Genomic DNA, 23,495 nt, shown 5'->3' on the forward strand with positions numbered 1-23,495 from the left:
GTCCTCCAACATCCAGGTTATCCTAGCTAGCACCATCCTCTCCATAATCTTGCACATATTTGAAGTAAGGGATATTGGTCTTGAGTCTTTCAGAGAATCGAGCTGTTTTCCTGGCTTCGGGATGGGAATCACTGTTGAGTGTTTTCACTCTTCCGGGATATCTCCGCTTTCCCAGACCTTATTGCAGACTTCGAGCAGCTGTTCTCTCCTCTTCTGTAGAAGATTACGTAAGGCGGCCATGGTAATCCGATCTGGGCCTGGTTTTCGTGTTCCTTGCCTTCGCTAGTGCCTGGACTAGCTCCCCCATGTAAAGGGGAACGTCCATGGGTGTCGTTTCAGGATACTCTGGTCTGCCCTCTAGGGTCCGTTTGTTGTTGTCAGAGGGGAAGAAATGGAAGCCAGCGGTGTCCGCCAGTTCTTGCTCCGATATCCCCAGCCTGAGGGCAGGGATGGGCAAAATAAAGGCAAATATGTACCAAGATACAAATACAAAATACTTCGTCAAAAATGTATTTAATTAGAAATCTAATTACATTTCCAAAAAAAAAGCATTTAAGTACAAGTTACAAATACAACCAAATGTATTTGGTCTCCTCCAAATACTTTTCCAAATACATTCCTCAAAATTTGCGTCAGCGACTTTAGGGCACCTGGTTTCTGGGAATCTCATGATAATTTTGCATCGCGCACTCGGGAGGTAGTGTGCGAAGCTCTAGTAATGTAATAGAAATATAATTTTAAAAAAATGCAATCAGCTTGGACGTAATAGGTGAAAAAAGTACAGAGCTTCACGCAGCTTTTTTTTGTCGATTACATTTTATTATAGACCAACAAAGAACCGAGACGACCAAGACGCGCAGCACTAGCTAGATAATATTTTATTGTTGCAACTCGCACCAGTTACGAGAATCTGGACGACCCGCGCATTTAGAATGTTCCAGGCAAAAATATGGATGGAAATCAGGCTGAAAAGCATCACAAGTTGTCACAGGCACTTATTTAGTCAGTCTGCCTGTGAACGTCGGTTTCGTCACTATTCGTGCCCTGGACTAGCACCTTAATCACAAAGTCACTAAACGCTTGTGCTTGATTGAGAGACACTGCATTCGGTGCAGAACGTAGCTTTCTTCCTGCTCTGGACAGTGACAATCAATTTGAGGGATGTATTTTCGCTCAAAAAATTGTATTTAATTACAATTGTATTTGAAATACCCACATTTTAGTATTTAAATACACACGTCAAATACCTTACCAAATTTGTAATTAAATAAAAATGCAAAATACACAAAGTATTTGAAATACGTATTTCAAATACTTGTATTTGCAATACTGCCCATTCCTGCCCGAGGGCAATGCTCTCTCCTGTCTTCTTTGCTTTTTTCTTATTGTTGAAACCCTTAAATTTCTTCACATTCTTTTTGATCTGGACTTCTTGTTAAAACTGTGGCAGTGTCTGCCAGATTCGTCTTTTTAGCTGAATCGTGTACCTTTTGGCCTTTGCAGAGGCTGCATTGAACTTAGCTTGCAGGACTTTGTTCTTCCTGTTCTTAAGATATCGTTGTTGCGCTTGTAGCCTGCTGGCCCATAGGTTGAGGAGGCGAATGTCCGGATCTGGGGCCTCTTTCTTGACGTTGTAAAGTTTGGTTGAAGCTCAGAAGGCTGCGCAGATCCTGCTTTGACTGCTCTGTTCTTGGTCTACTTTTTCGAAGGTCACGCTGAAGCAGTTCCACTTCATAAATTTTGTCTCTCTTGTCACTGGCCTTTCAGCAGTGAGGGTAATCTTTATTGGGAAAGGGTCGCTTCCCATCGCATCTGGTAGGGTCTGCCATTGGATCCTTGTATTGTATAAGCAAAAGTCAAGTCAAGTGAAGTTTCCCGTCCATTGTTTTCGAACCTGGTCGTGAATTTTGTTCTTTTTTTTTGTTCAGTTGGCGGAGTTGGGCTCTTTTAAAGTGTTCTTTTAGGCTGTCTCCCCTCTGACCGTTTTTACAGTAGCGTAAGGTTTCTGCCCATGCCTTGAAGTCGCCTGCAACAATGAGCTGCTCCTTTTTCCTCTTTTCACAGACCAGATCAGTGATCCAGCTCATGTCGTCGGCGTCTTTCTTACGAGGTCTTTTATAAGCGTTTGTTACAATGCATGGCATCTTCTTGATTCGAATTCTCACCACAATGACTTACCGAAGTTCATTGCAGATGTGCGTAATGTAAATTGAAGTCTGAGCCACGTTCTCTCTGACAAAAGTGGCTGTCGCTCCACATGGTTGACCGAGGTCAAACCTTTTCTTCTTGTATATGATAGTGGGGAGTTGATATGTTTTATAACCGGTGATCTTGGGTTGAATCATGTCCACTTTTTGTAAGATGATGACTATTGGGGTGTTCCCTAGCATGCGTTCGAGTTTCAGTTCTAGTTCTGTCATCTTGTTTCGCAATCCGCTGCAGTTCCATTGTAAGATCCATGGGGGTCTTGAGCCGTCTTCTGCGTGTATTGTCTCTGTTCAATGTCCTTTATTATGGGCGCGGACTAGAGTGTTGACAGTTTCGCAGAGTCTTTCTTTTATGGCTTCGAGTTTGCCCAGGGGCATATCTTGCGCTCGAACTCGTGGTTCCATTGCCACATAAAGACCTACAGCGACCAGATGCTCCAAGATGAAGCTTTCTTGGTTGTTACCCCCTGCCATGTCGGCCCAAGAGCGAGTCTCTCTTGTTGTTTGTTGGCCATTCATCTCTTGCTTCTGGGGAAGCTCCGGCCACGCTCCTATGTTGTCCCTAGCCGGGGGCTGCTTTTTTGTTGTGTTTGGTGGAGCGTTCTTGTCTGAAGAGGGTGGGATGGTTCGCTTGCGACAGTTCCTATCTGTAGCTTTATGTTTGCCTCCGAAATTCCTGCATATTGCTTTCGTCGTCTACTTGGCCGCATTTGCCGCAACAGCTGTTTTCGGTGGGGCAAGTTTCTGCACGGTGTCCCGATCGATGGCAATTGAAGCACACAAGTGGTTTGGGCCTGTATTTGTGCACCTTGTATGTAAAATTGCAAAAGCGCACGCAGCGGGGCCTCGTCGTTCCCTCAAACGTAAACAACACAGTGAATATCTTCGGGCCAAAGACATGGGCTTGAATAATCTTGTGTGTTCGGCAGGACACCTCCTCGTCTGTTTTCCCCTGGATGTTCTTGAAGTATACAATGCCCTTGCATTGGTTGGAATTTTGTTCCTCTCACAGCCTGGAATCCCATAGCTCCGTCAGAGGCGGAAATTTCCTTGAATTAAATGAACTTGTCTGCGGTGGTTGGGTCTTTTGTAATTGCAGTGATCGCGTTCGCTTTTCGGTTGTACTTGAGCGAAAAAGTTTCCAGATGTTATAATTCCCGCTTCTGCAGCGGCGGACTTGATTCGCCTAGGGGTGAATTCCATCACGTTTCTTTTGCAAGTTGGGCTGAAAACAACTGCCTGAATCTTTGGCTTGCCACCGGCTGCGGGCACCGCTGCTCCTCTTTCTGTTGAATGCTTGTGCACTTCCTGGGATTCTTGCACCGACATTTTCTTGACGGTGGCAGAAGTAGTTGACTTGCCTTTTTTTTATTAGAACATTTGTTAGTTGAGTTCTTTTGTGCTAGTACTTTGGTGGCAGTCCTTGGTTGTTTAGCCTTCGGTTTTTTTGTATGTCACCATTTTGAAATCTGCCAAACCATCTGCGGTGTGGTGGTTCTCTACCATCTCGATTTCCTCTGAAGAGGTGGCTACGGGCTCGTTTTCCGCTTCTCTCATCGCGCTGACTCCGCAAGGTTGCTTTTTCTTACGGTTCTGTTCTACTGTGAAAGCTTCGAAGGATTCCGAATCTGTTTCCCGGAATCGTTTCATCATACACTGAAGTTCTTTGTTTCGAATAAAGTAATCGAAATGTTCTTTCATTGTGATGAAGTTCGAGATGGCGCCCTTGTTCTCGAGGCAAATTTTCAAATAAATGTTACTTACTTTATATACAACGACGTTGCTGCAGGTGTTGATTTGCTCCAGGCAGGTTTGAGCAGACTTGTACACGTTACTGAAAAATAGTAAGGAATAACATTTACAATTACGCAAGGCTAAATTGTAATTTATTACTATTACAATTACCCTCCCATGAAAGTAACTGACCGTTACCCCAAAAAGTAATCCGCTACTTTCGTGGCTTTACTTTTAACATTATTGTCCTCAAGTAAGAAACAAAGGGAAGAGGGTCATTCAAGTTCTTATTCTTAATTGCCACCTGTTCCATTTAATGACCTTGAGTATTTTGAGCAACAGCTGGCTCTCGAATGTCTCGTCAGACATTTTGCATTATATCTTACTCATATGTCGACTGCTACGCTGAACACCATTTGAGCTGAGGCACTGGATAGGAGTGCCATATTGTTCCTCACGAATGCTTCATGCTCTGTATTGAGCTTTTTCAGCGAAGCATGGGGAAGTACTATTTACGTCGAATGAAGGGCAAAGCTTCGTCGTTGCAGCCGTTGCCTGCTATTCGAGAGTTTTAGCAGATCCTTCCGATACCTCCGATACCCGCGATAACGGTACCCGATAACGATATCATGCATACGATAAGACGGCGGCGAAGTATCGGATATTGTTATCGGAGTCATCGGTCCGATCTACTAAAATTCTTCATTCTCTAAATCACGAAGCTGTAGAAGTCATCAATAGCAAAACACAGTTGTAACAGTAAGGTGATAATTAAATAATAAATAAGGTTTGGCTCGACACTCTTCTTTCTTTGGTTCTGAACAGCTCGAGCCTCACCTGAGAGGTTGGTGAATAAAAAAATGTTTCCAGTATATAAATATAAGTAATAAAAGAAAAAGAAGGACACTCATAACAATAATTAATCAGAACATCGGTTAAAACAGGGAAATGTAAACGCACGTTCGCCGTGTGTACCTTTCTTGGTGCCGTTCAAAAACGCACAGAGCACGAAGCGACTGCAGTTTACTTCGGTGTTCTCCAGATAGACGTCCACTGATGCCACGGGCAGCAAAGTGTGGAGTACTAAGTAAGCCGCGCCATGGCCCCACTCACGAATTTCACTCTTTCCTCAAGCCCAGAATATCAAGCCTACGTCAGCCACCATTACGTTTTAATTGTAAAAATATCTGCTTGAGATAAGATGCGTGCTGCTGGGGCAAAACAGGAAGGAGAAAAAAGGAAGACTATTACCATTTTCTAAATGCTTGCAAAAAGCTGACTCACAAAAAGGGTAGGGTAGACTGAGCGTTGTCTCCTGTTGTGACGTTATGAAAATGGTCGTAGTCACGATATCCGAGAAGGACATCGTTAATTCTTTTCAAAGCACTTACCGCCTCGAGCTTCTCAAAGAGGCGCACAATCACTTGGTATCCACCTCTCCTCGTCTTCGGTCGCAAAGAAAAAACAAAGGGACTAAAAAAAAAAGCGCAAGTAACTTGCCCCCCCCCCCCCCCTTTTTTTGTGAATTATTTTTGGTAATTGACCCTAACATTGACATGTTAGGGTCTAAAAACATAATAGATTCAGGGGCTTGGTGTTGCAAAAAAAGGTTTTGCGGAACGGAAGAGTGCCAAGCGTCCCTTTGCGCTGGTCAATTGGCGTGACAGTGTCACTGCGCTCGACTTTAAAAAAATTTAAAAAAAAATAAAAAGAAAAAAACTTTTGTTTAGATTGGGGGCGGGGGGGAGGGTTGGTTCTGACAAAAAAATGTAACGGATTAGAAGGAATCCGTTACGTCAAAAATGTAAGGGATTTACTTTAAAAATACTCAAGAAAATATGTAATTATTCCGTTACAAAATCACTGATAAATGTAAGGGATTATAAGTAATTTCGTTACTTGTAACGGATTACGTACAAGTCTGGGTTTGAGCAGGAATGTCATTCGCCGAAGCTGTAGACATCCCTTGATTTTCTTGCGACTGCACTACTTACGTTGCTGGCACGGTGCCAATAGATCTCTCGTCGCTAGCAGCGGGTTCGTTGTGTGGCGATCCTAGTGCCATGGCTGGGTTGCCGTCCGGTGCCGTGACCTTGTATTCTGCTGCCTGGATCGTGCTTGTGCTGTACTTAATTGGCGTAGCCATCGTCTGCGTAGCTGGCGTTCTCTGCTGTCCCCGGTCCGAAGTTGTAGAAGGTCGGCCCCGCTAACTTGCGAGCCGCACAACCTTGGTGTTCTGTACGTCGCTTAGCTTGGGCAAGACGAAGTATTCGAAGAGAAAAAAATAAATGCGGGCAGGGTGAATGGAAGAGCGCTTCACAGACACGTCCGCTCGCCACCAACTCCTCGCGTCTTTTTCAGGTAAAGATTACACCCAGGCTCCCTGGGTTCTGCAGCCCGAGTTTTCGCTCCACGTGCTCCGAGCTTGTCTGCGCTAGCCCATTCGGCCACCGATCCCCCTACCTAGAGTCACTAAATGAGCTGCGCTTAGAGTATCGGCACCCTGTTCCCCGACATTGTTGTGGGCGCCGCCATTTTGGTGCTTGCGCAGAGCAGACGGAGCTGTTGATCGTCACGATTCAAAAGTGCGACTTCTTCAGCATTAGATTCGCTGTTGGAAGCTCACGCAATATTGCTTTTCTCTATCGCGAACTGTATAATAATTTGTTGAGGACGGAAAAACGTTTCCTGTGATTTTAGATAAACCCTAAGATAACTTACAACCATGATATTAAGCCACAATATGGCCAAGTGTCGTTACTCTGAAGCGTAGCTTATTTAGTGGCACTACACCTACCATGGCGGGAAAAGGCTTTGTTGCAGAAATATGACACTTGTCTGCCCACCTTAGCAAATCTGGACTATCAGACGACGTGCACACACCAGATGGCAGTGCCCAACCTAAAGAGCTTTAAAAAGATTGTCCGGTGGTTTCCAGAAGTTACCAAGTTTTCGCTCTGGTCATGTAGAGAGGGCCTAAATATCGAAAGACGCAGTGTTCATTTTATGAAAAGGCGCCCCAATATTTGTGAAATCAATTATAAACGAATTTCCGAATTTCGCAGGTACTCGTGGCTGGTCGCATTGTCACGTCACATAATTGGCATGGTAACGTCAGAGTCGCGGACATTGACTTATTCCCCGTTTTGATCAACATGGCTGTTGGTGCTTACAAACTATACAACGCAGATCATCATTGAGGAATTGAGCTTCCCCCAACGCCGCGAATCTTGTCTTTCTTAGAACGAAGTTATTTTACTGAAACAGCAGTCAAGTGTTGACGTCGTGGCTCTTAGTGGCTTTCTTTGCATGATGTTGCGTCAGAGCTTCCGCTGTTGCCTACAAAAACGCTGTGTTTTGCGGGCGCAGTCTGAGCAGTTACCCTCCTGACGTCACAAGTCACGTCACGTCACGTCACGTGTGACGTCATTATAGGAAACACGTGACGTATGGCGTCACGTGATGTCACATGCATCTAACATTGCCAAAATTCCCACTAAATTTAACGGCAAATTTCCCCCGCTAAATTTAGCGGGGAAGCAGAGGGGCATACCCTCCCCTCCTGGCCCTCCCCTCCTCCTCCTCAAGAGTTGCGGTCTAATTCGGCGTTACAAAAAGTTGTAAACGTGTCTAATTGTTTAGTTTGGTGCCACATAACATTATAGGCTTAAATTGTCGCCGGCTCATCAAAAATTAAGTTTTTCTACATTATTTTTTGACCCAGGTGACGTCATGTTCTCAAACGTTCGCGTTCTATCCCAACCGCTAGCGTAAAATTGTCACGGAGTTTGGGATTGCTGGGGTGAATGTATCTCAAAACGTCCCATTCACATTACGCCCTTTCTCATTTCGTCCCATTCTCGTTTGGACCTCCTCGTTCGAACCTTCTGGAAACATAAAAGCCGTCTTTTTCGCATTTGGTCCTGTTCGCAGTGCGAGCGCATGGCACGACCTACGTTCGTTCTCAGTCCGTTCTCAGTCTGGAGTGGAGGGGAACTACTTCGAGTGCACCTTCCCGCGGCGAGGGAAAAGGGGGAGTACCAAGCCCTTCTTTGACACAAAGGAGCCGTACGGTGTGTTATGACCTGCTTATGACCCATCGTATGAGACGACTTCCGGACAAGCTAACGAGCGGGTTCCGGCCTTCGCTGCCCTGACCTACGTTGCATCTTTTAAGAGTAGAACAGACCTATTCCAGGAACCATTAGCCAAACCGCAAAACCAAAGTACGTGCGCGTGTGTATGTAAGCGCGTGCTTGTAGACGAGTTGGCAAGCGGGTGGGCGGACTTGACAAAGCTTTTTCGGGGATACGCAGAGACCAAGCCATAACGCCGGCCCCTCGAAGTGTACCCATTTGCTTCTTTCTTGGAGAATGAAATGCTAAAGATGTAACGAGAACGTACGTACCAAATGCGGCGGGCCCAACCGGGAAGGACGTTTTGAGAATGGTCCTTTTGAGAAAGTCCAAACGAGAAGGTCGGAACGAGATTGGGCTCAAATGATAACCGTCCAGAGGGATGCATAGCTTGCTGCGATGCATAGTACAATTCAAATATATACTATGATCTCGCAAAGTTCCCTACACTATATCAAGGAGACACTGCGGACGCTAGGGGGTGAATTTGTTCACCTCACGAGTGCCACATCACAATTTGGTGTCACCTGACATTAGGAAACCAGTGTCACGTGATTTCATGATGTCACGTGATGAACATCACGCTAATGACGTCACGTGAACACCGTGACGTCATCACGGTGCTCACGTGATGGCGTCACGGCGAACCTTTTAAAACGCTGACGACGCCGCGTGACAACCGTGACGTCAGCAGCGTGAAGTCACCACCGACCATATTTATAGGGAAAGCCCTAGTAGCCTTCCCTATAAATGCTACGCTTACGTTTTATGCCATGTCCTAATCCCCGGCAGGTCGGGAAGCCTATTAAGGAGCACCGCCACCCGGAGGAGGAGGTCCGCTTCATGTCCGAAGGCACGGCGTTTTTCGACATCCGGGACTACCAGGACAAGTGGGTTCGCATCCAGTTCAACGAAGGCGATATCCTCGTGCTGCCGCCTAACGCCTACCACCGCTTTATGATCAATGTAAGTGATATCATCTGCCAACGAGTTCCCGAAAAAGCTGTGCTGAGCGCCGCGATGTCTTCGCCATGTCGCCGCGACGCCAGGGGCCCTAATCTGGACACATGGCGAAAAAGTCGGCAAGAAATTTCGGGGCTGTGATTGGCCAAGGCAGCTCTTGACCTTGGCGCCGGCCAACCATAGCCACCGGATTTCTCACCGACTTTCTCGCCAAGTGTCCAGATCAAGGCCTCAGGACTTTTTTACCATCTGACAAACCACACGTACATGAACCTTTAAAGGTGCCTTGAGAAGGTTTTCTAGATCGCATAAATATGGCGATAACTCACTGTGCTGGCCCTAAGCATCCTAAAAATTTTTAAATCATGACGATACGGGGCCGATTTCCCTATTGAAAGCAATCAAAGATCGCAACACACGGAGGTTATCTGCGGCGATGGGAGGAGCACGTTCCGAAACCAGGACCACTGTCAGCCAGTAGGAAGCAAAGGAGCCTCCCACCTCCAATCGCTGGGACTGCAGAGTGATATCTCTAATGCGCGTGGCTCGTTGCCCATGTAGCCCAGACTACGACTCAATCCAGCGAGCAAGCTTTCGAGAGTTGACGACCGGACAGATCACTTCCACGAAAGACAGAAAATACAACAACAACAACCAGAGCAACAACAACCGCAACAACAACCACAACGACAACCACAACAACAACAACCACGACGACAACAACCACAACAACAACAACCACACAAACACAACCACAACCACAACAACCACAAACACAACCGCAATCACAACCACAACAACAACCACAACAACAACAACAACAATCGTAACAACAACAACAGCCGCAACCACAACAACCCCAACTACAACAACCACAACCACTACAACAATCACAACCACAATCACAACAACCGCAATCACAACCACAACAACAACCACAATCACAACCACAACAACAACAACAACAACAACAACCGCAACAACAACAACAACAACAACAACAACCACAACAAAAGCCACAACAACAACAACAACAGTGCGCTGCTTTTGAGACGATTATGTCAGTATAACGCCCCCTCTCCGCGAAAAATAACATTTTTCGACTATTCTTCTTTGCGTTTATCATCTACAAAAGCATACGCATCTCTTAATAACAGCGTTTGCAATCTCAACAAAATTCGCGTTTTCAATGGTCATCGTTCTGACTGCCGAAACAATGCTCCTCCCATCGCTGGAGATGACCTCGGTGGGATATATCTTCAATTTTTTATTTAATAGAGAAATGGGGCTTGCATCATTATGACTTATGAATTTTTTGGGTGCTTAGAGAGCGCGAAGTGAGTTATCACTATGTTAAGCGATCTCAGAAACCTTCTCAAGGCACCTTTAAGGTGGATTCACCCGCTCGTCACTCAATGGGCAATGTAGCATTGTGACGGCAAATGCGCATTGCGAGGCAAATGCGCATTGTGAGGCAATTTTGAAATTAAATTTACTTAGATGATAAATGTGAGAAAACAAAGGGTAGTACATACTAGCAGTGTCTCCTATCCTAATCTTAAAGGGGCCCTCCGGAGCTTTCTGCGATCGTCTGTTTATGTTGTTATATTGCGTAGTAGGTGCAAGTTAATACATGTGCAAAGTTTTACATCACAAAACCGTTTATTAAGCAGATGGCAGAAGAAATATATCGGGACTATTTTGTCTTGGAAGACAATCCCCCATTCCCTGCCCATCGCTAAAACTTGACCAATGGAAATGCTGCATCTCGCGGTGAATGCGAGCGTTATTCTTGCAACACTTTTTAAGCTTGTTGTACATTAGAGTTTGAGAAAAACGTTAACTGATTGTGGTGCGGGAAACATAGTCCGCAATTATCGCTCCAAAACCAGCGAACTATGTTTTCTCCCCGCAAGCTTGTTCTAGGGGGTGATACGTCGGCGCGTCGGCTCGTCTGCTTCCCGGGGCGTCTGCAGGCGTGCGTTTGTGGGACACGTGTTCCTTCTTCCCGTGGATCCCGACTCCGAAGCCAGCTTTGCGATCCTTCCACGTCAACGAGTCAAACTTTTTCTTGTCATCTGTGGAATGCGACTGCGTATTGCAGTAGCAGCACGACGGTGCGTTGCGACGAACGACGACTGCCGAGCACAAAGTCCGGAGAGATTCCTCCGCGGGTCGGCGGTCGGCCGCGTTGGTGACACGCAGTGACGCCGGATTCCTTCGCTTGCTATTGGCTGACGCGTAAAAAGATGCCCCTCCCGTTTTCCGGAGTCATCTCAGAAAGGGGGGCGTGCCGGGGACTTTGATAGCAATTTTAATAGGGAAATTCGCTTCGCCTGACCATAATTTTTTTTATTTTAGGATCCTTAGGGCTTGTATATTGAGTTATCGCCATAAATAGACCATCGCAGAACGCTCCGGAGGGCCCCTTTAAGATACTGATGGGAAGCCTCAATGTCTTGGTATTTGCGTATTTAAAATAAATTTGACGGGGAAGTTTTCGCTAGGTTTATTTTCAATGGGTTCAACAAGATGGCGACACAAGCACCAAATGCCCCTAAATGGCCCAAACCAGAGAATTTGTTGTTGTTTCTGTTTTCGCGAGCCTGCACGAACGGTGACTCGTGGCACGGGTCCTTTCCTTGACACCGCCGAGGTCGGTTTTGCCTATACTCCGTTTCACTTTATGTTGTACCGCAGCGAAGGCTAGAAGCGCGAGCTCATAGCGTTGGCAGCTGCCCTTGGTGCACGAGAGCTTGTACCGCCGAGATATGTCCTAGAGCAAGGAGCTCGCGCTTGTAGCCTTTCCTGCGGTACAACACAAGGTGGAACAGTGTATAGAGCCACTAATACCCCTGTAATAGCCTTGTTCCACGGGCACACTTAACTGCAGTTACGCTAAGTCACAGTTAGCGCACAATATTTGCCGACAACATTCTGCGTCTATGTAGTCAAAGCTATGGGCGAACGTGCCCTTGAGCATGTTGAGCATCTATCGAAGCAGTGCACGCGCGCTCTTCAGTTTTTATGGAGTAGCTGTCCGAGAGTATAGCGCGGTATCTGTGGTGCCGCGCAACAGTAGTTGAGCTGAGTTAACCTCGGTTAAGTGTGCCCGTGTAACAGGGGTATTACATGGGCACACTTAACCGCGGTTAACTCAGCTTAACTGCTGTTACGCGACACCACAGATACTGCACTATACTCTCGGACAGCTATTCCATAAAAACTGAAGAGCGCGCGTGCACTGCTTCGATGGATGATCAAAATGCTCAAGCGCACGTTCGCTATAGCTTTGGGGGCGTAGCCGCAGAATGTTGTCGGCAAGGGTTGTGCGCTAACTGAGGCTTAGCGTTGCTGCAGTTAAGTGTGTCCGTGTAACAAGGGTATAAATGAGCTATGCTTAGGCTATCCGAACTCTGTTTTTTTATATTATTGGGGGTGCCGCCACCTTGGTGCTTGCGCAGAGCAGACGCAACTGCCGATAGTCATGATTCAAAGTGCGACTTTCTCAGAATTAGATTCGGTGTTACGAAGCTCATGTGATATAGCTTTGTTCTATCGGTACTGCATAAACATTTGAGGAGGGCGGAAAAGCGTTTAACTTGATTTCAAATAAAGCTTCAAATAACTGGCAACCATGATTTGAAGCACCAAGATGGGTAAGTGCCGTTACTCAGAAGCGTAGCATATTTAGTGGCACCAATTTTGCCTACTGCTACCAAACAAGCTACGCTTCAGAGTAACGACGCTTACGCATCTTTTGACTTAAAATCAAGGTAGTCAGCTATCTGAAATTACAAGAAACGCTCTTCCGTCTTCCACAAACGTTTTAGCAGTTCGCGACAGAGAAAAGCAATATTATATCAGCTTCCTATAGCGCCGAATCTAACGCTGAGGAAGTCTCACTTCTGAATCATGACGATTGGCAGTTGCGTCTATTCTGTACACGCTCCAAGATAGCGGCGTCCACAACAATATTGGGGAACAGGTGCAACGATACATAGACACATGATACGCGAACATGGCCCTGAGAGGCTCGCTATCGCTTGTGCTTGCCCACACGCGCAGAGGCATGGCGGCGGCCCTGCTTGCAATCATCTAAATACTAAAAGATATGTGGCCAAAGATTTTGCGTCCGTGCACTCGCGCAGCTTGAGCGCGGTTCGAAATTGTACACGTGCACTCTTCACTTTTCTTAAATGACATGGAAAGCAATCTGGTTTTGAACACTGGGTCACTCTGCTCGGATAGCTCGCTGCGCTTGCTCGCTGCATCGGTTTTGAAAGTGAAAGGGAGGCGCGCGGCATTGAGGCATGGCGCGTTGTCACGGCATTACTACGTCGTTTCATCGAAAGTGAAGGGGAGGCGCGCGGCGTTGAGCATGGCGCGTTGTCACGGCATTACTACGTCGTCTCATCGAAAGTGAAAGGGAGCTACGCGGCGTTGAGGCATAGGGCGTTGTCACGGCATCACTACGTCATACACGCATCGTCTCATCGTCTTAGTCAGGCCTGTGAACAATTTCACCTTCTTCGACATTATGTCCCCATACTCGCCTGGGGCCAACTCACCAAATGGGCCCGAGCCCGACGCGTTGACTAGACACGACTTCCATCCGAGCGTCGACGCTGCGCTAATGTTCAAGCTGTGTCTGGGCTCGATCTCACTGTGCGGCCATCAAAATTCTAATGCGCAGGCTTCGATTATTTTAGGTGGGTTTATTCAGACCCATTCTCCAGACGGCAAGAAAATCTTGCAGTTATGCTGCAAAACTCTATATCACCTGCGCCCGGTGTCCGGCGCGTGCCGTGCACCATTTGCTTGGCAGATAAAGACCGACACGCGGCGCGGCTCTGTTTACCAACACGGCCGGAAGGCTGCAGATGCGCAGACGCCATGTGGACAGAAGCGCCCAGGCTCTCCGTGTTTTCGCCATTGCGTTGTGTTGCGTGCGCTAGCTGTTGACGTTGTAGAGAGGCTTCTAGCTTCATTTGTGCGTCGTATTTCCTGCCAACGTAAGTCGTATGATATGCCCGAATCTTCGAGCTCGCTACCCGAGCTTGAACGGCAGCGGTATTGAGACAAACTGTGCGTGGAGGGCGTTGCCTTCGACGATTTGTGCGCCGTAAACAAGGCCTGCTGGAGTTCCCACGTCAAGTTGCTGTCACCGACGTCGATGGCTCAAGTCGTCGTTTATTTAGTTTTTTCACCAAGCCAGTTCACAGCCGACACGGCGCAGGCTTAAAAGTCTCTGGAGACCTACGATTACTTCGAGACGGTTTCCGCGCTTCCGGCGGGATCAGCAAACTGTGGGTCTGCTGAAGTGTATTTATTAATTGATTAAATACATACAGCGTTCTTCGAGTCAAGGTATAATATTTTTTTTTGCCCTCATGACCACAAAGCACGACAATCCTTAATGCTTTGTCCATTCGGCCGCCGATTTCCTTCCGCTTGGTAGCACGGGCGTAGCAAACCACCGACAAGCGCTTGGTCGGTGCTTTGTGCGCCAACACCGTGGTAACAAAATCTGTGTGGTCTCGATCAGACGATGGTTTTCCTGGCCATCAGCAAGCCTCGGGACGGATATTGAAATGGAAGCCACACTTGCCATCAGCAAGTGCTTGCCGCACAAACGGTCGTCCGCGCGAGGCGACCATTCTTTTCGATCCGCGGATATTGTCGATCTTCTGCGCCTTTGAGAGTCCGCCGGGAACTTGTGGGAACTCACTCCCATACTTTTGCTGTACCTTCCGGTGCAGTTAACGGCTACACAGTTCTACGGCATGCTGGAATGCTATGACACCTCCTAAGCAAAACGTGCGCCCTTCTGCCCACACCGTGCACCCGGCTCCTGCGCGATTGCAGCGCCGCCGCAGCTCCGTGACGTCAAGATGGAGACTGAGTGATGCCCTATGCGTGCAAGCACGTGCATCTTGCGTGTGTACATAGTTTGGCAGGCTTGCACTTGAACGCGCTTTTCTGCACGAGCAGAGACATGGCGGCGGCCCGTCGCTTTTCTGGATATCGGCCTCCTGCGTTGCCCAGGGGACGCTGCGAAAAAGGACTCCTTAGTAGTTGTTTTGGGTAGTACAAACTTGAGCGTCTCAAACTGCCACACATATGAAAGCTGCCACACATGTCAAACTGCCACACATGTTCTGGAGTTGGAATGATTCCGGAATCATTCCAACTCCGGAGTGGCGACTCCGCAACACTGACTCTCACCATGTCCGGTTCAAAAACTTTGCCAACTTTTAGTTGAAGGTCTGTCTAAAATGTCTAAAGAGGATAGTTACAAATTTGTTGTCCCGGACCTCGAAGGGAATCCTGGGGGTGTCTACTGTCGGGGACCGGGGGACCGTGGGACGATGCTGGTTGCTGGAGGGGGGAGGATTTGGGAGTGCGACAACCAAGAAGTTTAGTGTTTGATTAAAATAACAAAAAATTACTTGGACTTTCCCGGATTACACAATACAAAGAAGCGACTGGGAATAACTGGCCTCACAGGCTTACGATTCTGAGACACAAGGTCAAGTGTCCTACCGCGCACGGTGAGGACGGTGGCTAAGTAGCCGGCGAACAAGGGCTGCCGCGTTCGGCAGGTAACGCGGCGCACCGTGGGAGGAGAACAGTGGGGCCTCGCAATTTCGTTCGAACTCGAGGCTCACACGCTCGGTCAGGGGTTAAGACAGTGCGCCAGGACCTGCCCTGTTCAATGAAGGTTTAGTCCGAATCCGATTAGGTACACCAACGCACTCTTGACCAATCGAACGAGAGATCATCGCTTCGTCGCCGAGGGGGCATTAAGATCGAGCCGTACTGTTGAGAATCTAAACACCGATATGTTTATATTACAGGGAAGATATACTCATTCTCGGTGTCGGCGAGAATTGTCTAAACGTGCCTTTAAAGGGATACTTCAACGAAATTTGAAATATTCCCGCCGTGTTCAAAAATAGGTTGAATATGATCCACAATATCCGTAAAAGACAATCGCACGTTTGTATTTTGAGTCTGGTGGCTGTATTTTTCGTAATAAACGGCCCACTCTGGCAAGCGCTCGGAGAAGGCCCAGCTTAGAGCACGTGACATCCAACGCAATCGTGACGTACGTCGTCTCAAGACGAGCAAAGCTACGGCGAGGCTGACGTCGAGAGGATGGCCTTGTCGTTCCAGCCGCCGAAGCGGCTGCTTTTGTACGAATTTTGAGTGACGAGTTAATCTTCTATAATCTTGTAGGGGGACAATAGAGACTTCTGTGACACACAAAAGGCATTCTCGGGAAGAGGGGAGTTCCTCCTGCCCCTCTTCTCTCGTCGTGGCCGGAGGTGAGACAACCTCCGTCACTAGCTGCCAAGGTTCCTAGATGGGTATTAGAAGCGAGGCGTTAGCGACATCCACCAAGTGCTCTTTGCTAATCGTTTAATTCTTTTTAAGATTCTTTTTCGTGACTTTTTTAAGAAGATATTGGTATGTTCGATTTGATGGTGCTTTTTTGAACACATATAGACGCTTTACAGCAGCTGTTCATGGGCGCCGCCATAACTGACCTTCAGTTTTTGTTTCCTCTTATTCCGTTCGCTTCACTTCATCATTACCGCAGCAGGACAGGTTATTGCCATTTAAGATGCTACTGTGTTCTTGTGCCCAGCATAGGCCCTTGTGAAGACCCGTCAACGCCCGCTTCAGTGGCTCGGCATCTCGGTAAGACAAGAAAAGGGCGGCTATGGCGGCTCAATCTGGCGCGTGTGTAAAGCGTCTATAGACCAAAAAATGAGCGCCGAAATTTCGTTGTAGTATCCCTTTAACAGCAAACACTCTCTCCACAGAGCGTAGACAGAAGCCTCAAACCAAACGAAAAGCGCGCCAGACACATTTGGGCGTCCTGGGAACCCGATTCGCGGAGAATCCAACGATGCCGAGTCCACGTCGGCGCATATACTCCAGTTGCGCCCGGTGCCTCTCCAGCCAATATCACGAACCACTGGAACCTGACCCAAGGTTTTCGACGAAGTCGTTCGAGCTCGAGACGCGGCCCAGTTTACGAAATGGCGTGCCAGCCGTTGACAACAGCACTCCGGGACCCCGAGTGTCCGCGTAGACTCCACTCGTGGTAGACGGAACAAAGTAAGACACTTGCAAGCGCTAAAACAAAACGAATGACCGCAGATCAGCGCAACATGCCGGTAAACTAAAACGAAACGCCGTGTCTTCGGCGCGCGAAAATTGCTACCGCATCTATTGGCGTGCGTGACCAATCAGTGTGGTGATGCACATCGCCGGACTCTCACTATGTCCGGTTCAATACCTTTGCCAGCTTTAAGTGGAAGGTCTGTCGAAGTATGCCTAAATTGAATATTACCAAATAAGAAGACATAGGTGGGACAAGTGACGACCTATGTACAATTTTTTATAAGAAATTGTACCTCGTTTTACCTTTGGCTCATTCTTTCTGTGCTCCTCAACTCAAACAAGACGCTCGTCAGCCTACGTAGGACATAACCTATCTTCAACTTTTTCTCACATTTTCCTTCGTGTCCACTTAGACGTTTCTGATGGACGTGATCTTTGTGGCTCGAAAGGTTTAATACAAAAGTAACGGCCTGACGTGTTTTAGGGATCTTCCTCTATGAAGAGGAAGGTCGCCAATTATTTGTTGTCTTTCAATGCTTTATATATTTATGGTATCTACAACAAATGCCAGATAAGAGACGACTAAAAGTAAACTTTTCAGCTAAATACATAGGTGAAGTGGCCTGCATTGTAGCTACAAAGCAAATTGGGCCCGATTATATATATATATATATATAGAATTGAAGAATACGGCTGAGTGGTGCAATATGTTTTGAAAATGTTAAAGAGCATAGTTGCCTCAACCCAAAATTACTACAAAATTAAAAAACAAAATTTCGTATGACTCATCATGCTGTTAAAGGCAGACGTACAACCTCAGTCTTCTGCAAGGAATATAATCGCCTCAGCGCTCACTCTCTCCTAAGCTGCGAGGGAATCCAAGTTGGGACAAGCTAAAAAAAGTGGAGAGGATATAGGAAAGGTGGAGGCGGACAAAAGTGGAAAGCGAGAAGCGTACGTCGGTTCTTTAGGCATTTTTGCTAAGAAAAAAAAAAAAAGGCGCTCCTGTGGGCCACTGAAGCTTGTTTTTTATTTGGCAAAACAGGGAACGGGCCTAGATCAGTATTATTGTCTTTACTCTCTTTGCTTTCTTTGGCGAAACAAACCTCTGAAACTTGTACAACAATGTTTCTTTTGAGATTGGCCCCACGAAGGCCTAAATGCGTACTGAGTCGTAAAACATTTTTGTTTTATAATTGTAACTCTCGATGAAAAAAGTTTGATTTTTGATAGTTCCAAAAGACAAATGCACCACCCAGCCGCACCTTCGCGCTAAATTACAATGTTAGAACACAAAATTTATTTTTTGCGGTTTATTTAAAGTGGGCTCCATCCGCTGCTGAGCATGTCATCAAGTGATGGCGGACTCGAGGAATTGGAGCGGCAGTAGATTGGGCGCTTTTAAAAAGAAGCTGTTTGGGCGGGATAAAACCACTTTATTGTCCTTGCCGTTTCATCTGACTCGCACATTAGGGTCGAATGTTACGTAAGGTAATGAAACTAAAGGGGCCACGAAACAATTTTTCTACTTTCGCTAAATACTACTCACAATCACTCCCTAACGTTAATAACCGAATACACTTGCCTTAGTTTCCCTTTCTAAACAATGGCAGTCGGCAAAAAAAAAATTCGAGAAATATGAGCATCGTTCATCCCCTCAACTCGGAGCCCGAACAAGCGGCCACGACGCCAAGTGCCTACCCTATGCCCCCAAAGTTAATCATAGCCACGCGCGGTGGTCGGAAAAGTAGAAGACGCGTGCTGGAGCTCCAGGCATTGTTAGAGTTCGGTTTATCACCACAGTAGTTGGCCACGAGCCACTACTCGAGTGTCCGCCAAGGCATTGATTGTTACGAACCGAAGTCGAGTGCTCACGCAGTTCTCGTGTCTAATCCATGAGCTGCGCTCGACTGTCGTCCGGAGAGTGATTTCGATCCCACCATTACGTCATCGAGCTTCGTGAAGGCAATGGTTGAAAGAAATAGTCCTCTTTTATCCTCGCAATTTCACCGTGACCAAGAAGCTTTTGAATCCATGCTGGTCCGTTCTAGTATACTTGGGCCAGACTAGGATCACTGCACCTCTGTAAATTTATGAACATACCAGCCTGATATCGTTTCATGACCCCTTTAATGTTTTGTCCGGTATTTGCAATTGCCTTCCAGGCTAGCCTGACCTCGATAACGATGCCTCTGTTACAGGGCAAGGTGGCTTTGAGCCGCGTTTATCCGACCGGACAGGCCTACTCTGCAGAGCACCGAGAAATTTGACTGCCATCCTTCCAAGTCGTTGCAAGTCAATGCATATTGGTGAAGGTTTGCACAGAAGAAGAGCCACCGCTGTATTCCGTGACCGCGCGGGTTCAATAAAGCAGTGTGTAGCACATGCGGCGTATTGAAGGCGTATGTTTACGTGAATCATACCTTGCACAATAATATTTTATAGCAATTCCCCGGACTGTTTTTTTTACTCTACGAATAGTGCTCCACGCTTACTGTGAGCGTTAAGCCATTTTTATATTTAACATTCCGTTCACTATACTTGGTGTTTAAAGGGCCTCTTACACGCCCCCTCCCCCCTAAATTTTTCTTTCTTGCTAGCCGTTGAATCGGCATATCAGGACATTACAAAAAAATTGTTTCGCTATAGAGTTGCGTAGTTTTTCTTTAATAAAAAATAGAAATACGAGGCCTAATCCAATGTTCCCGCCAGCGCACTGTGGCGTAACAGTATACCGCAAGGTGTCGGGGCGGTCAGAAGGGAGGCATCGCCGGAAGTCACGTGAGTTGTATCCCTCCTCGTGCTTACCGCGTCCTCATATCCTGATGTGCCATTTTAACGCCTAGCATGAAAAACAAAAATTGTTTTTTTGCGTGTCAGAGGCCCTTTAAGCGACGGCTTTCGATAATTATTTGGAATGGGCGACCGAGAAAGAAATATTTGCGGAAACACATTGGCAGTCTTGGCACGCGTCAGGGGTTGCAAAAGTCATATTAATTAGCAAGATAACGTATTAAAATATGTTAAGTAACTTCTCAATTAGTGAAAAAGGCTTTCTAGTAGGAACTTACTGAGCGTAATGAAATCTTCCTAACTCAGTCACTTTGATGAAGACACGAAGCACGCCTTAAGCAGGAAGTGTGCTAAAGATATTACTCGCATATCAGGAACAAGGCCTACTGTACGAGTAAAATCTTTAACATATCCCCATGCTTCACGCGTGCTTTAATAACCTAGTAAATCGTGTACAGTATAGTGCAGTCAAAAAGAATCTCAAGTGGTTCTTGAAAAAAAAGAAAAAGAGTTAGAGGTGAATTTTAGAGAAGTCTTTTCCCGTGAATCTGATTATCACGTTCGTTTTCTCCGCCCAGATGTAGCTATACGCTAGAAAACACACAGAAAAACCAGACGTTACGTCATAAAAATATATTTCGGCCGCCAAGCGCGTGTCCCTCGTGTAGGCAGCGCGTGTAAATACAAGCTTGCCAGGTATATTCCCCCTCACTTACACCAGTCGCGACGTTCTTTTCTGACCTTTCTGAAAATAGCGAGTGTGCGCGTGCATATATCTTCGATAGGCGCTGAAGATGGGCGAGAGCGGACATTTCGAAAACTCCTTATATGACGTAACGCTCCGGAAAGGAGGGGCTTTAGCGGTTTTTTGAAAATCATTTTCTGCAGCCTCCGTGCACCAAATTGAAAAATAAAAAAAAGTAATCTCGATATTTGTGATCTTGGAGGACAAATAAACACGTTTAAGTGTTTCTCTCAAGCAAATAACTGCTTCAGTTTCCATTTAAGCTAAGCCACAGTTATCACACCATACGATTTCCAAGAGGCTAAATGACTCGCAATGTTGGTAGCGTGGACATTACTTCGTGACGTAGTTTATGTGGAAGATTCCTGTGCGGCGGTTAATTGGGTTTACGTATACGGAATAAAAGAAAGAAACGTCTTCACAAATTCTACACTGAACTTCTGCTGCTCGGGGTGCCCGGTGAGCGCATTCGGAAAATCTCGCGGGGTATAAGTAGGCAGGTCAATTTCGGCACTCTGATTGGCCCGTTTTCATGGACGTCACAGCGTCTGGTTTGCGTGGAGAGGGAGGAGGGGTGCGAGGCTTAGACACCGTCTATACATACCGTATTTACTAGAGTAATAGCCGAACTGTTTACCAAGAAAACCTGAGGGTTTGCTTTTCCGCCGAGCATGCGGGTTACCAATCACCGCGATCAGCAGCTTGATTCCAGCGGTTTACAGGACAAAGTTAACGTCTTCGCGCGAAGGTAACATTTGTGAAGATCGCATTTGTACGGAGAATCGTGTTCTCGATCTAGTTATTCGCTATGTATTTATGCTCAACGCGATGATTGAGTCTATATGTGTTTTGCGGGAAAGCAGACGTAAGGGCCTTGTTCATAAATAGGTGCGGCTGTTACTCGAGCAAATACGGTAGCTTGCATGTGAGGTCATTCACGGCCATGCCAGAACTTTGTGCGCCGCGATCGTTCGGTTTGCCGTTTCCGTTTTACACCACAGAAGTTGTAGTTCGAAGCGACCAGTAAGTAGAAATAACTGTCAGTACTCAGCAATGGCGACACTTGCAAGCTATGTAAACTATACTTCGTTTCAGCTTCGTTCCAGACGCAGCCGATGCTACGAGCGCGAGCATGTGGCCCAGAACAGTGCTTGCACTGCACGAGCGCGCGTGCTAGGCAGGGATGCTGAAAGCCCGAAGCTCGCGCTTGTAGCTTTGGCTGCGTCTGGACCGAAGCTGAAACGAAGTATAGTTGACGCACCAGGAAAGAGGAAAGTTTTGTGTATTAGTCATGCGCCGCAGAAAGTATTTCTTAGAAGATTTTGTTGTTGGATGAAGAAACGGTGCCTTTGAGCGTTTGAAACTAATAAGTCATCACAAAAAAAAAGAACAAAAAAGAAAAGAAAAAACGAGGATAATTTGAGAGGCACTTACATAAATCTTAATTTAACACACAAAGGGAAGAAATTAAGTTTCCAGAGAAGTCGGACTTATTTTTATTTTGATAATTTGAGGTGAATACGTGTATATATAACAAGCCTTAATTTTCAACGTCGCTCAAAGGGGCGAATCTTGGGAACAGTTGGGACAAGAGTACTGCGTCTGCGTTTGTCTGTGACTCGCGTTCTCGCTGATCGAAGGCGAGTCTCGCTCTCGCAACACTTGTGACCAATTCCACCTGCAACACTTGTGACAAAGATAAGAAGGCTAACATTTCAGCCTTTTTATCTAGGAGGTGTTGATAAACGCGACTCAATTATTCACGGGCTATTATTTAGCCGAATCCTAGATTTCCGTGTGCTTGCAGGGTAAGCAAATCTGGGAGTCAGCTAAAGGCTAGCGCGCGTCAACAGTGGGCTACCCTTTAGCTGGCTCCCAGATTTTCTTGCGCCTACCGGGCAAGCAAATCTGGGAGTCGGCTAAGGGCTTGCGCGTGAATCACGCACGGGCCACCCTTAGACTGCTTCCAGTTTTTTTTTTTTTGCGCTCGCCGAGTATGCAAATCTGGGAGCCGCTAAATGCTAGCACGTGAATAACGGGCCATCCTTAAGCCAGCTCCTATATTTTCTTACGCTTGCTCGGCAAGTAAATTTCGGAGACTGTTAAGAGAAGCGCGTGAATCACGCGTTACCATTTAGCAGGCTCCCAGATTTTCTCGCACTTACCGCGCTAGAAAATCTGGGAGTCTGCTGAAGGCTAGTGCGTAAATCACGGAGTATCCTTTAGCCAGTTCCCATATTTTTTTGTGCTTACCAGGCAAGCCATAATGGGAAATGTCTAAGAACAAGCGCGTGAATCACGGGCTACCCTTTAGCAGGCTCCCAGATTTTCTTGCGCTTACCGGGTAAGCAAGTTTGGGAGTCGGCGAAAGGCTATAGTGCGTGAATCACGGGGTATCCTTTAGCCGGCTCCCATATTTTCTTGTGCTTACCAGGCAACCCAATATGAAAAACGTCTAAGAACAAGCGCGTGAATCACGGGCTATCCTTTCGCTGGCTCCCAGATTTGCTTGCGCTTACCGGGCAAGCAAATCTGAGACACGGCTAAAAGGCTAACGCGTGAATCACTGGCTATCCTTTCGCCGGCTCCCAAATTTTCTTCCGCTTTCTGGGCTAGCAAATCAGGAAATTGGCCAAGGCTAGTGAGTGAATTACGGGCTATCCTTTAGCCGGTTCTCATATTTACATGCGCTTACTGGGCAAGCAAATTTGAGACTCGGCTGAACGCTCGCGCGTGAATTACTTAGGCGTACTTACCTAAGCATCGCCCCCCCCCCTCCCT

At 46.8% G+C, this 23,495-nt stretch overlaps 1 protein-coding gene across 1 annotated transcript in view; it reads left to right on the forward strand.

The window, feature by feature from the left end:
• LOC8041079 (1,2-dihydroxy-3-keto-5-methylthiopentene dioxygenase-like) overlaps positions 1-19,446 on the forward strand; it is a 54,914-nt gene extending 35,468 nt beyond the window's left edge. The window contains exons 3-4 of the mRNA XM_040218287.3: positions 8,870-9,043; positions 19,378-19,446. Coding sequence (XP_040074221.1) covers positions 8,870-9,043; positions 19,378-19,446 — 243 coding nt within the window. The remainder of the gene's footprint in view (positions 1-8,869; positions 9,044-19,377) is intronic.
• The last annotated feature ends 4,049 nt before the right edge of the window (positions 19,447-23,495 follow it).

This window comes from Ixodes scapularis, unplaced genomic scaffold, assembly GCF_016920785.2.
Source record: "Ixodes scapularis isolate PalLabHiFi unplaced genomic scaffold, ASM1692078v2 PGA_scaffold0__279_contigs__length_252992795, whole genome shotgun sequence".
Taxonomy (NCBI): domain Eukaryota; kingdom Metazoa; phylum Arthropoda; class Arachnida; order Ixodida; family Ixodidae; genus Ixodes; species Ixodes scapularis.